Raw genomic sequence first — 14560 nt, forward strand, 5'->3', positions numbered from 1 at the left:
AGGCCCAGCCCTGGATGGTAATCCTGTCTCAGGAGTAGGGGGAGAACAGAGATCCTTGAAGCCCCAGGCCCAGCTGGCACCTCTGGCTACAGATTGCTTTTTGGGCCCTGGGGCTTAACTCGGATCACGCCCTCCTGGGCACAGGACACAGCCAGGACCCCATCCTGACGCCACAGTCGCCCGTGAACCAGGCCCCGGGAGCCACCTGCAGATGAAGAGAAGAGTCTCAATGGCCTTCTGTCTCCTGCTGCCCAGCCAAATGCACTCCTTGCAAGAGGTGCAACTCGGGTTGGGCCACCCCATGCCAGAGCCACGCTTGATGGTGTGGTCACTCCCAATCTCCAAGCACCCCTTTTGAAGCCTATTATGGTTGCTCAAGGGTGTAACTCCTCCCAAGGGAGCCCCACTTGATGGTTTAAAAGCACTTTCATGTATCTGCTGACTTCCTCAAGAAAAAAAATCCCAAGGGGAGAAGTTCTGCAAACAGTCTGGTTCAGTAGTTCAGCTAGGAGGATCTGTCCAACCTCTGGCCACTTGTGTAAGGAAACCCATCAGTTCCCTTTCTAATAAACCCAGCCCTCTCGGCCAGTCATTCATATTTAAAAAAAAAAAAAAAAATCTTCCACAATTACAGGGACAAAGGGGCTCAGGGGAGAGGATATGAAGCCATGAGGAGCCTAGGCAATCCCCTCCGCACGTGGAGATTCTCCCTTGCTACCTAGGGCCGAAGTCTGATGTTTAGGAAGGGAACTGCTGGTTTCTTTTAAACACAGTACAGCCCACTTAGTTCTCACGGTAGCCAAGTAAAGCAGGCCTTGTCCTGTGTTCCAGATGATGACACAAGCCCAGAGAGGCTTGGGAACTTGGCCTTAAGGATCAGGTCAAAGCCGAACCCAAGAGACCTACCATCAGGGTGTCTGTTCTGTGCTGTGATGCTGTTGATTCTTGAGAGTCCCTCTTCCCTGAGTATAAAGAGTCCCTTAAGTTTTGTCCCTGTTTCACAAAACAAGGCTTCTCTTCATTTGAAATGCACTTCCTTGGAAAGGAACCCAGGGCTCTGAGACCAGGCACTGATGAACAAGTCTGGGTTTCTTGCTTCACAATATAAGGAGGGTCCAAGCAGTGGGGCCCCTACACGGCCGAGGGCCCCAACTCCCAGCCAGGCTAACTATCACAATCACTTAGGGAATCTTCTTAAAAATACTTTCCTGGACTTCATCCAAGCCTTGCAGTCAGAATCTTGGGGATCAAATCTGGGAATGTTTTGAAAAAGCTCTCCCGAGAGGTGGAAGAATAGGCCCCCAGCTTTGGATCCGTCTGCTCTAGTGCAACCCTATGTGTGTAGACGAGAAAACAGCCTCAGAGCGGAGGTGGGACTTGCCCAGCATCAGATAGAGCATCTGAGGTGGTTCTGGGACGAGCACTGAGCCTCAGATAAAGTGACTCATGTCCCCAGCATGTCATAGAAATGAAGAGCTGAGCAGGTGTCCTGCCCTCAGGCCGCACCCTGTCATTTTGAAGACAAGGATGATGCAGCCTGCGGAAGCAGGAGAGGAAGTGATCTGTGCGGCACTCCACAGAAAGAGGGTGGGGCAGCATCACCCAAGAAAGCAGGCACCCTGCCCTCCCCACCAAAGGCACCAAGGTCAGCACCCTCGTTCCGCTTGACCCCAATACTCACCGGCCCAGGGGCTCTCACACTCATAGAGCATCCAGTGATCAGCTCGGAAAGGGGCATGGAACCACATGGAGTGGTCTAGGGAGACCATGAAGTCAACCTCGTACTGCCAGTGGTGGGGCAGCACTGCTGTGCCCAGGAAGGCATAGTCCGAGATATAGGCCGCTACGCAGCAGTGCATCTTCATGTCGCCCTCGCCTGCAACAGGTTCCGGTCCCATCAGCCCTGGGCTCCTGGGCTTTACAGCTCAGGACCTGCAGGGAGGTAGGGAGAAGGGCTGCCGTGCACAGATGTGCAGACTCTTCAGAAGGGCGCCTGGCCCAAGGGGGTGTGTATGTGATGGAGGCCAAGGGAGACAGGGGGAGGGCAGGAGCGGGTGAGGACTGAAATCCTCCCCCCCGTCTCCCACCCTGAACCTTGAAAGTGTCTTCTTCCAGCTTTGCGCAAAGGCACCTTATGCTTAGCGGGGGACCTGAAGAAGAATCTCAGCCAGGTGCCTTGCCTTCCCCAGGAAGGGCCCACGTGAGGATTCCTGTCACCTCCCCATTCTCCCCCTGCAAAAGGCTGAGCTCACTTCTCCATCACTCAGATAAAGAAACAGGCCCACAGTGTGGGAGGACCATGCCCAAGGCCACCCAGGGCAGAGGAGGTGCAGGTCTAGACCCCCAAAGAGAGTTTCCTTTCAGGCCATGGGGTCCCGCTTACCAATATAGCCCTGGGCGCGCACCCAGAACATCTGTCTGGGTTCCATTTCCTTCAGCTGGCCTGGAGTGGGTGGGTTTACCACCCTGATCTCAATGGGCACCTCCTGGGCAGCAATTTGGTTCAGTCCCACTCTGTACTTCTCCTGGAGCTGCGGGTCCCTGAAAGTAAAGGGGAGAGGAGTGCGGAGACCCTGAAAGATAAAGGGGAGAGGAGTGCGGAGACCCTGAAAGATAGGGAGCCTGTCTGAGCTGCCTCTTCTGACCCCACTCATTCCTCCACAGGAACTCCTGACATCCCCAGACCTCCCCTCCCCTCCAGCAGGCAGGACAGGACAGTATCTGCATCCCTTCTTTGCCACTGAGGAGCCCCGTGGCCTGCTGCAAGTTAGTCATCATCAGCCTTTTTTTCCCATCTGCAAAATGTGGATGATGACAGTCACCTACCTCATAGTTAACACTGGGGAGGAGACAATGCATGTAAAACCAACACATCATCAAGCCTTGGGGCTACCCTGTAATGGGCCCAGCTCCAGGCAATTCGCACCCATGAACTCAGATGCTATCATCCCTGCCTTCTGAGAAGTGGAGTAAACACAGAGGGTGCAGATAGCCAGCTCAGGAAGTTCATGGAGGTGGGAGTTAGACCCAGGCAGTTCTGGCTCCTCCTCGGTTCCCGTTCTTAACCGCTTCTCTATTCTAACCCTCAGGAAACAGGCTGCCCTATTTGGACTGACTTACCTAACCTGAGCCACTGGGGACATTGTCTTCAGGGCAAGGAGCCCAATTCCAGGGAAGCCTCTTTGCCGCAGGGACCACCACCCCTCGTGCCCCTAGCACTCTTCCCCAGTATTTCATTTCCTTCCCTTTCCCCTTGAGTCCTGTCTGATGGTACCTTCTGTGATGATGGAACATTCTGGTCCACTGTGGTGGCCACTAGCCACATGGGGCTGCTGGGGGCTTGACATGTGGCCAGTGTGACCAAGGTACAGATCTGAATTAATTCTGTTTAATGTTAATAAACTCAACACAGCCCCCTGTGGTTAGTGGTTTCCTTATGGGAGACATGGTTCTAGATTCAGGGACCTTTAAGAACAATGTCCTTTCATTCTCAAAGTTTTTTACTTAATTTATTTTTGTCCGCGGCATGTGGGATCTTAATTCCCCTAACAGAGACTGAACCCAAGTCCCCTGTTGTGAAAGTTAACCACTGAGCCTCCAGGGAGAAAAGAAGAGAAAGTGAAAGTCGCTCAGTCATGTCCAACTCTTTGCGACCCCATGGACTACACAGTCCATGGAATTCTCCAGGCCAGAATACTGGAGTGGGTAGCTGTTCCCAAGTCTCCAGGGGATCTTCCTGACCCAGGGATTGAACCCAGGTCTCCTTCTCAAATATTTTGGAGCTCTGACCACACACCAGGCTTCATGTTTATTCCGCTCTGTCAAGAGTGGCGTAACTACAATTTACTGAGCACTCACTGAGCGCCTTATCACTTATCTCTGTCATCCTCACAGCAGCCTTACGAGGGATTTTATAGGGATTTTGATGGATTTTATAACTGATCACAAGCTCAGAGTGGGAAAGCAACTTGCCAGACTCACACAGCAGACAGTGACAGAGTCCAGATCTGAGCCCAGGCCTTTCCCAGGTTCGGACGCACACCTGCTCCGTCACACTGGGCTGGCTCCCCTGCACGGGGCACTAGGCGGTGGAGCTCTCCTTACTGCTCAGCTGTGAAGCAGGCGGGGCAGAAACAACGACCCCCATTTTTCATATGAAGAAGCGGGCTCTGAGAGGCTGGAGACTTGGGCAGAGCTACACAGCAGGTGGACACCAAGAGAGGTGGGGCCCTGGCAGGAACCTGTGGGCACCTCTGTCAAGTTTATGATTAACCTCCATGTCTGAACCTTTATTCCTTTTCTTGTTCAAAACGTGTTCTCCTCAAGACTGAAGAGTGTCGAAAGAAAGGTGGGAACTGTAATTGAGCAGGACCCTGTGGGGCCTTCCGGGGACATGTCTTCCTCCACTTCCTTGGCTTTCACTCCTCTCTGAGGTACCCAGGTAACCAGCATTTGATTCTCATTTCCTGAGTTGTCTTTACAGCTGTGAAAACTCCTCACGAAATGGAAGATGTTAACCACTAAAGATTGTGAGCACACAGCCCCAGGAACCTAGGGACTGATGGATGAGGTTCACCCCTGAGACACTGCACTGTTACATCACCATCAGCCAATCAGAGAACTGCGCATGAGCTGATCACGTGCCCTGCAGCCTGCCCCCACCACACCAATCTAGCTTTTTTCTTCTTTTAATATATACCTATTTATTTTTATTTGGCTGTGCTATGTCTTAGTTGTGATAGGGGGGTTCTTCCATCTTCTTTGCGGTACTCGGGATCTTTTTGTTGTGGTATGGGGGATCTAGTCCCCCAAGCAGGGATTGAACCCAGGCTCCCTGCACTGGCAGCACGAAGTTTTAGCCACTGGACCACCGGGGAAGCCCCGAGCTTTTTTTTTTAATTGGAGGATAACTGCTCTACAGTCATGTTAGTTTCTGCCGTACAATAACGTGTGTCTGAGAGGGACAGAGTTAAAGGACAAAACAGGTGATTCCATAGTGAATCCCACTAGGGGACTGTGGGTTTCCCTGGTAGCTCAGCTGGTAAAGCATCCACCTGCAATGCAGGAGACCCTGGTTCGATTCCTGGGTCGGGAAGATCCCCTGGAGAAGGGATAGGCTACCCACTCCAGTATTTATGGGCTTCCCTGGTAGCTTAGCTGGTAAAGAATCCGCCTGCAATGCAGAAGACTAGGGTTCGATACCTGAGTTGGGAAGATCCCCTGTAGGAGGGCATGGCGACCCACTCCAGTATTCTTGCCTGAAGAATTCCCATGGACAGAGGACCCTGGCGGGCTACAGTCCATAAGGCTGCAAAGAGTCATGACTGAGCCCCTGCAACTAAGCACTAAGGGATTGTTAAGTAGAATAAGTATGGGAAACCCTGATAAGTTAATGATTACTCAAGAAAGCAGGTTTGCTTAGCAACAAAGCCATGCAACAGAAGCATGAGACCTGCCCCCAAAACAATGAGACCCATATCTGGTCCAGTGAGCTCAGTAAGTTAATGACCCCTGGGACATACTCTGTGCACACATGAAAAACAGTCATTTGTGCATCTAGCTTGACCACGCAGGGACAAGAAAACTTCCCTGCTCAAGCTGGAGGAGGAGCTGATGTTGGAAGCATGACATCTACTCAAGAAAGACAAAGACGTTCTTCTCTTCCTTCCCACTTTTCCTTCGATTATAAAACTGTAGCCCAGTAAGTTCTCAGGGTGCAGCATCTCTCCCGCCCACTTATAAGCCTCACAAGTGTCCTCTTCTAATAAATCACTTATCAATCACTTTGCCTCTTGCTGAATTATTTTCTGTGCTGAGTCATAAAGGACTATGGTACCAAAGCTCTTCAGAGCCCCTGAAATGACACCAAACGGTTTCAAATCAGCTGCAAGTATACCTATGTTCCCTCCCTTCCACTCCCCCAAGTCCCAGTCCTACTTTTTAAAATGCTAGTTGGGAATCCACTGAAGGACCCCGTGGGTGGCAACTGCGGTTTGAACACTGTCCTGGGGCCTCCAGGTCTCTCACCTTAAATACTGGTCAATGAGGGCCTCGTGGCTGAGCAGCTCCTCTGGCGGGGGCACAGCAGGCATGGAGAACTGGTGCTGCATGGGGCTGGGCTGGGCCTTCTGGAAGGAAGCCTGGCAGATGAAGATGGGCCTGCCATGTTGCACGGCCTTCACGAAGCGCACAGAGAAGCTCGCCCCTGTCCGTGTCTGCTCCACCTGGTAGAGCACCGGCACCTTCGGGTCCCCTGCAGCGGGCACGAGGCTCACAGTGAGCCCCAGTGGGGTCCGCGGGCCCGCCCACCTGATGGCTCTCCATTTCTTTTCTGCTCGAGAGCCACTGGCTGCGGCCCACTGGGTCCCAGCTACTGGGGATACAGAGAGGAACCCTAGACCCTGTCATCAGGATGCTCCTGGTGCAAGCAGAGCTCCTGTCCACCAATAGCACGGGACAGAAGGGACGCTGACAGATTCTGTGCATTCATAGCCTGACTCCGCCACTCACCAGCTGCAGCTGTGTGACCTTGGGGAAATCACTTAACCTCTCTGAGCAGTTAACCCATCTGTGAAATAGGAGCATCATAGTGTTCATACCTCTCAGGGTTTCAATAAGGGTAAATTAGTTCAGAGTTGTAAGGTGTTCAGAATAAAATCTGGCACACAGTAAGTTCTCTGTGTCTACATAAAATACTTTCAGCCTTTGTCTTGTTCCACCTGTGACTGGGATCTTGTCATTCTTCTAGATCAGGGGTCAGCAAATCTGGTCTGCTGCCTGTTTTCTTTCTTTAAAATAATTTTATTTATTTATTTTTGGCTGCACTGGGTCTTCGTTGCTTTGTGAGGGCTTTCTCTAACTGCTGTGAGCAGGGGCTACTCTCTAGTTATGGTGCTCGGGCTTCTCATTGTGGTGACCTGTCTTGTTACCGAGCATGGGATCTAGGCACTGGGCTTCCTTAGTTGTAGCACTCAGGCTCAGTGGTTGCAGCGTGTGGTCTCGGTTGCTCCTCGGAACGTGGGATCTTCCCAGAGCAGGAATTGAACCCATGCCCCCATGCAATGGCAGGTGGATTATTATCCATTGCACCACCAGGGAAGTCCCTGCTGCCTGTTTTCTTTTTGTTTTTCTTTTCTACCTTCCGTTTTTTTTGAGAACAAGCACAGGTTATTTATTCAGAATTTAGTATATCAAGGGAATCAGCCACAGTTACTTCTGTTTGGCAGAGACTCAAAGGCAGACAGAGTGGGAAAGCTTTCTAGTGGTGGGGGAAGGCTTCCGGTGTGCCCTGCTTGGACACCGCTGGCAAGGGGAAGCTACAGCTAGGCTAACCAGAGGTGGGAGAGCCCATGTAACTGATGCAGGGCGCATGTTTGGCTTTCCCTGGTTAGTCCTAAGTTGGAAACAGGGGTAAAAAGTAGGGAAGCTCTCGGTTATTCACCAACTCCTGGCCATTAGGGGCTGATCCTTACAGGGACTATGGTTTGGCTTCCTAGACTGACTGCTAGACATGGTGGTCTGACTTCCTCCAAACCTGACTTGTAGATAGTAGGCTGGCTTCCTGTGCTAGTTGCTACCAGTTGTGGCTCAGAGTACTTTTTTATATACAGTTTGGCCATTGTCTGATAGTCATTCTCCCAGGAAAGGCCTGCTGTTAAGTCAGTTCCTTCATTCTTAATGCAAATGGAAGTCACTTGGTTCTTCTCCTTCGCTATCCGCTCTCTCAGTGCAGGAGGGGAAACACTGGCCCCAGGGTAAGGACTACTAACCCTCAACAAACAGGCTTGGAAGGGTTTTTAGAGGGAGAGAGTCTTCCTGGTGTCCCTGAAGTCCTTTGGTCTGAATCAGATGACCTTGGAGAACCCTAACTTCTAGGTGGAAAAACGCCTTGGGGATGATTTTCAACTTTGAGATGAAAGAAACAGATCTAGAGAAGTGTTGTTTCCTCCACTTTATCCAGGTGGGAAGCCCCCGCCAAGCACCAGGGCTCATTCAACAGCCACAAACATGCCTGTAACACCTTGAAGCCCAGCAGGTTTGCTCAGGTCTGCTAGCCGGCAATGCTAAAGGGCATTTTTATCAGAATGGGGGCTCCTCAAGGCCTTAGTGGAGTGAGAAGTGGCAACCCACTCTGGTATTCTTGCCTAGAGAATCCCATGGACAGAGGAGCCTGGTGAGCTACAGTACATGGGGTCACAAAGAGTCAGACACAGTTGAGCAACAGATCATACACACAAGGCCAAAGGCCTTTGAGAAGGGTTTCCCAAGAGTCCAGAAACTGTAGATAGCTACATGAGCAGCCTGATTTCAGGAGATGGGAAAGAGGCCTCCCTTCCCTACCAAAAAACCTTTTTCATCCAGTCCTTGGGCTGCAGCTAAAATGCAGTATTTTCCATTACTAGTGATTTACCTTTCAGTATGAATGAGTTCTAGACCTATTCTTTAAAATTTGTATTGGAACAGAGCAGGTAGGCTCTCCTGTATATTGAAGGAAGAGAGATAATGAGTTATGGAGTTGAGTGCATTTGTTACATTAACCTGAAACAGATAGCCAGATATTTCGCTAGCGAAGATATGTTTCTTCAGGATCAGCAGAGAATTGCAATTCAAGGTCTGCAACCAAGGCGAGCCAGGTTCAAGTCCCCACCGAGCAAGGGAAGGAGACCGCTTTTATAGAGGGGGATAGGAGGGGCTACAGTACAGTGTAATCGGGAGGGTTCTAGCCTTGAGGAGCCCCCATTCTGATAAAAATGCCCTTTAGCATTGCCAGCTAGCAGACGCGAGCAAACCTGCTGGGCTTCAAGGAGCCTGTGGTTTTCCACTGGCTGATCCCTTGCCAGAAAGGAGTCTTTCTTCCTCTTTGGCTCCGTTGTCACAGGGCACGAGAGCACTCTCTTCTCTTCCAACTCTCCTGAAAGGAGGTTTCCTTTTAATTTTTTACAGTTAAACTAAGGTATCTTCTCATGTTGGTTTCACATTAACTATGCCAAGTGGGTCTTATCCCAAATGTATAAATGGGGAAATTGATGCCATAAATAACAGTTTTGGAGAATACAGTCAAGCCCATTTGTTTATGTATTTCGACTATTGTTTTGCCCATAAAATCGAAAATATTTATGATCTGACTTTATAGAATGTTTTTTGACTCCTGCTGTAGAATCTTCAAGCTCTAAACCTATACCAAGACTTCCCTGGTGGCTCAGCTGGTAAAGGAATCCAACTGCAATGTGGAAGACCTGGGTTCCATCCCTGGGTTGGGAAGCTCTCCTGCAAAAGGGAAAGGCTACCCACTCTAGTATCCTGGCCTGGAGAATTCCATGAACTGTACCAAGTCAGATGACAACTATCTAAAGAAATACATTTTTTTAAAAATATACAAACAAAAATCCAAACTCACATTCTCTTCTAGACTTCAAGAAAAAGAATTGATACGATAAATGGCCAAGAACCAGACCCCAAACTCACAGTATCTTTTAATTAAAAATATCACTGGAGGACTTCCCTGGTAGTTCAGTGGTTAAGACTCTGTCCTTCCAATGCAGAGAACAAGGGTTTGATCCCTGGTCAGGGAACTAAGGTCTAAGATCATTGGAGCAACATCACTGTTTATAAATCTTGATGTATCTGGTAGAGGGGGCTTCCCTGGTGGTTTAGCAGTAAAGAATCCACCTGCAATCCAGGAGACTCAGGTTCGATCCCTGGGTCGGGAAGATACCCTGGAGCAGGAAATGGCAACTTACTCCAGTATGCTTGCCTAGGAAATCCCACGGTCAGAGGAGCCTGGCTGGCTAAAGTCCACAGGGTCACAAAGAGTTGGACACGACTTAGCGACTAAACAACACCCTGGTAGTGGGTCACATCAGAAACTAACAGCTTCCTTTTCTGCCTTGCTGCCAGGAAGCTTGGAGCTAACTTTTGTATAAAACTGTGATGATATGCCTTAGCCTAGTACTTTGACACAATCATTCCCCCCCAAATCCCAATCTCCTGGCCCTTTAATTTATCACTTTTAAAACTTTTGCCCCAAATGTTTTATTTTTTTCCCCACACTTTATTTTCTTGCAGATTATATTCCATTACAGGTTATTAAAAGATACTGAATTCTCTATGCCTCACAGTAAATCCTTGTTGCAGATCTATTTTACCTATTATAGTTTGTATCTGTTAACCCCATACTCCTAATCTGCCTCAACTTTTATTTTATTTTTTAAATTAAAGAATTTATTTTTGGCCACATCACACGGTTTGCAGGATCTTAGTTTCCTGACCAGGGATCGAACCTAGGCCCTCCACAGTGAAACCATGGAGTCTTAACCACTGGGCCATTAGGGAATTCTGACTTCTAACAGCCAATTATCTTAAGCTGTCTTCTTTCAAGAAGTAGAAAGGGGATACAAATAACTGGTGATTATTAGGATATAGCGGTGTTGGCACCATTCATTTCATGCTGCTTCTGGATGGAGAATTTCCAAGGAAGTGGATGCCTCCCCCAGAACATGAGATGGGCTCTACCACGGTTCTGGAATTATTTTCCAAGAGTGAAAGAGCACAGAAGGAGAACAAAGCACAGAGCCTGGAGTCACCCAGCCTCAGGTTCAAATCCTGGCCTTGCCTCTCTGAGCATTATAGAAGCTGCTTACATAACCTCTTTGGGTCCAAGGTTCCTTACACGTAGAAGAAACACCCCTCGGCTTTACTGAAGAGGATCAAACAAGATAATGTAAATAGTTGTGCACTGTAACATGCAAATTGTAACCACTCCCATAAATTCATCATCAAAAAATAGTGGTAAGTACTATTTACGGAAGACTCACAACTTGCCAGGCCCTGCACTATATACTTCACCTACAAAGATTAAGAATTGTTTTCAGAAACTGGATAATGAAACTGGTTCAAAGGAATCAGGTAATGCCCCCACTTCCACAAAGTGAAACAAAACTATCTCACTGAGCGAGGAGGATTACAGTATCAAAAGGTCAGTATTTCTGGAGTTTACAAGCAAGCTGAGGGAACCAAGGGCATACGGGCATGTCTGCTTCCAACCGGCATAAAGGTTAAGGGCAGGGCTCACCCCAAAATAAGCATTCAAATACTTTATAGCAATGACTGTCAGGAAAGGCCAGGAAATAAAGGGGTGGGGAGTGACGGACAGGGGAATATAGTATGAAAAGGTATATTTACTATTAAACTATTCTGTATTTGTATATATGCTGGGAAAGACTGAAGGCAAAAGGAGAAGTGGGTGACAGAGGATGAGATAGTTAGATAGCATCACTGACTCAGTGGACATGAATTTGAGCAAACTCTGGAAGATAGTGAAGGACAGGGAAGCCTGGCAGGCTGCAGTCCTTGCAGACACGACTTACTGAGTGAACAACAATTCTATGTTTGTAAAATGAAGGGGGGAAACCCACTGTCTTTTTTAGTACAGGTCACATTTCATAAAGTTGCATAAATTCTTCTCAGTTGATGGGACCACGCAGTAGGCAGAGACTCTTAAAATTGGGAGCATCTGCTTAGGAATGAGATTTTTATGTTTCTCAAAAGAGCATGGGTTTTAAAAGATTATGCTCTTTCTTTGATTTGATCCCAGAGTTGTAAGCTAGAACAATCTCGCTGGGCCCAGGCCCTCCTGCATTTTTCAGGAGGGAAGAAGGAGGCGGTGAGGAAGAGTGCTCACCCAGCACGCAGCACTCAAGGGCACCCAGCAAATCATTGACAAAGCTCCACCTAGACCAGAGGTCTCGATTTCCAGGCTGGTCTCTTTTTCAAACTCCCAGCAGAGATTCCAGGACTTCTCCGAGGAAGCAGCACCAGGACTGGCACCAGACGGTATGTAAAGGATAAAGGGCAGAAAACCCACTGGGAACCATTAAAGCACCAACAAGTACCTAGTATGTCAACAGCTACTGGGTCTAAGGTCCCTTCCCTTCTTCCTCCCCTGAGGGTGATCAACTAACCTCACCATCCCTCTCCCCTCCCCTTCTCTCCCTCTTCCTCCTCAGTCACCACCCCCATCCCTCAAGGCCAGAATTCTTCTGCTGGGCCACCTGGGCTGGGGTCGGGTAGGGAGGAATTGGTTTACCTTTCCGTACAAAGTAGCAATGCAGGGAATGCACATGGACATCTTCACTCACAGACTTGGCTGCAGCCACCAGGGCCTGGCCCACGATCTGACCCCCAAACAGACGCTGGGTTGAGGGTACCCAGTAATGCCTTCCTCTGTGGGGAGAGGGGGACAAGAGGAAAGACTTGGGGGCTGAGCCAAATCCTATGACCTTCAATGAGCCTCCAGTGCAGGATTTCTTAACCTATTGGGGTTTGTGATGCTTTGAGAATCCGGCGAAAGCTTTTCCCTAGACAAATATCCTAACATCACTCTACCTACAACTCCAAGGTCTTATCTGTGGACTTTAGTTAAGAGTCATGAACCAATCCTCATATTTTACACTAGGAGAACAGGGATCAGAGAGGGACACTGACTTGAGCAAGGCCACAAAGTTCAAAAATTGCCATCCTGAACAATATCTGGGTCTTTTAATCCCAAGTCCAATATGTCTTCCATTGCCCATACGTGGGTAAGACATAAGCTTGTCTCAAGGCCTTGAGTAGACCAAGATGAACCCCACAATCTGCAGGTGGACTGCATCAGGTCTGCCACTTACACCCCTCAACTTTGCTAAACCAGTTCTTAAAAGAACTAAATTTAGAGCTTGGAGGCCCTCAGACCTCACGTCTAACCCATTCAGTGCACAGATGAGGAAACGCAGCCCCTAGAGGTGAAAAGTCTCCCCAGTGAAAGATTAAGAATTAAGATTAAGTCTCAAGATTCCCACTGCCCGGCCCAGCATTTTTCATAACAGTTCTGTTCAGTTCAGTCGCTCAGTCGTGTCTGACTCTTTGCAACCCCAAGAATCGCAGCACGCCAGGCCTCCCTGTCCATCACATACTCCTGGAGTTTACTCAAACTCATGCCCATTGAGTTGGTGATGCCATCCAGCCACCTCATCCTCTGTCGTCCCATTCTCCTCCTGCCCCCAATCCCTCCCAGCGTCAGGGTCTTTTCTAGTGAGTCAACACTTTACATGAGGTGGCCAAAGTATTGGAGTTTCAGCTTCAACATCAGTACTTCCAATGAACACCCAGGACTGATCTCCTTTAGGATGGACTGGTTGGATCTCCTTGCAGTCAAAGGGACGCTCAAGAGTCTTCTCCAACACCATAGTTCAAAAGCATCAATTTTTCGGCGCTCAGCTTTCTTCACAGTCCAACTCTCACATCCATACATGACCACTGGAAAAACCATAGCCTTGACTGGATGGACCTTTGTTGGCAAAGTAATGTCTCTGCTTTTTAATATGCTATCTAGGTTGGTCACAACTTTCCTTCCAAGGAGTAAGCGTCTTTTAATTTTATGTCTGCAGTCACCATCTACAGTGATTTTGGAGCCCAAAAAAATAAAGTCTGACACTGTTTCCTCTGTCTCCCCATCTATTTCCCATGAGGTAATGGGACCAGATGCCATGATCTTAGTTTTCTGAATGTTAAGCTTTAAGCCAACTTTTTCACTCTCCTCATACAAGGCACTACAAAATTCCAGGCAGTTATTTGCAGTTGGTTAAACGGGGGTGCGGGGCGGGGGGTGGGGGTGGGGATTAAGTTAGTGCCTAAAACAGCTTCCAATAAGCCAGGAGGAGCCTTGGAAGCTTGAACTGTTACATCCCCAGTTACAGTCAAGAAATTTAAGTGACGTCAGGAAGGAAACTGGCTCAGGACTCAGAATGAATAAGGAGCTACTAGACCCCACCTAGTGGTGGTGGGGATGGAGTATGTAAAAGAAAAAGATAGTGACTATGCAATGAGCTGCGGATAAGTTTGTCCCCTCGGACAAATCACTGCTCTTTCTGGGCTGGCTCTCCCAGGGACCTGACCCTCCCTGGGGAGGCTGCTGAGAAGTATACCTCGGATCACCACTTCATCTGACCAGATTGCCAGGACCTCCCGGGGATAAGGCTGCATAGAGCCCCGCGCCGAGGAGGAAGCCAGGGCAGCTTCTTCAGGCACAAGTTCCCTCCCAATTACGGCAGAGGTATCGCGCACAGAGCCCTCCCTCCTCCCGAGGGGTACGAGCAGGGGTAGTGGGGTTGCAGCAATCAAGATCAGGAGACTCTGACCCGATGCGGGGGTGCGGGCCAGATGCGGCCGGCTACCTGTAGAGATCCTCATCCAGCGGCTCGAGGTTGAGCACGCTGGTGACCAGGACGCTGCGGAGGTCCCCGGGTGGATCGCCGCCGCCCTGTTCGTCTTCCAGGTCCTGAGGGGGCGACATGTAGTTCACCAGCTGCCGGCCCGGGTCTTTGCGCTGGCGGGGCACACGCGGACACCTGAACAGAACGCGCAGCCTCGAGAGGACTCTTAAGTGACCGGAAGTCTCCCTCAGGCCCTAAGAAAGAAGGAAAGCCTGAATCCTGTTTATGATTGGTCGATGCTTCTGTCATTCTTCGGATGGGCGAGACCATCTGCTCACTAGCAATTGGGGGAAATGAGTGCCAGTCCGATG

At 49.4% G+C, this 14560-nt stretch overlaps 1 protein-coding gene across 2 annotated transcripts; it reads right to left on the reverse strand.

The window, feature by feature from the left end:
• Positions 1–67: 67 nt before the first annotated feature.
• ACOT8 (acyl-CoA thioesterase 8) lies at positions 68–14434 on the reverse strand. 2 transcript variants are annotated; one of them, XM_065922083.1, is made up of 7 exons: positions 14211–14434; positions 12086–12222; positions 8790–8911; positions 6028–6224; positions 2384–2541; positions 1682–1876; positions 68–205 (listed from the first exon to the last, which is right to left on the reverse strand). In XM_065922083.1, exons 1-7 carry the CDS (start codon positions 14327–14329, stop codon positions 87–89), a joined length of 1047 nt encoding a protein of 348 aa, XP_065778155.1. In that variant the 5' UTR covers positions 14330–14434; the 3' UTR covers positions 68–86. The 2 variants fall into 2 exon arrangements, with proteins under 2 accessions (XP_065778155.1, XP_065778156.1); XM_065922084.1 differs by lacking the exon at positions 8790–8911 and having other exon boundaries at positions 6028–6253.
• Positions 14435–14560: the final 126 nt, after the last annotated feature.

This window comes from Muntiacus reevesi, chromosome 2 (genome assembly GCF_963930625.1).
Source record: "Muntiacus reevesi chromosome 2, mMunRee1.1, whole genome shotgun sequence".
Classification (NCBI taxonomy): domain Eukaryota; kingdom Metazoa; phylum Chordata; class Mammalia; order Artiodactyla; family Cervidae; genus Muntiacus; species Muntiacus reevesi.

Bases quoted from the DNA above. Each gene is read 5' to 3' on its own strand.
- ACOT8 (XM_065922083.1), bottom strand. From the start codon at position 14,329: ATGTCGCCCCCTCAGGACCTGGAAGACGAACAGGGCGGCGGCGATCCA. The intron at 12,223-14,210 runs GTAGCCGGCCGC...CTCTCCCCACAG, and splicing joins CTGGATGAGGATCTCTACAG to AGGAAGGCATTACTGGGTAC. The intron at 1,877-2,383 runs GTAAGCGGGACC...AACCTGTTGCAG, and splicing joins GCGCGCCCAGGGCTATATTG to GCGAGGGCGACATGAAGATG.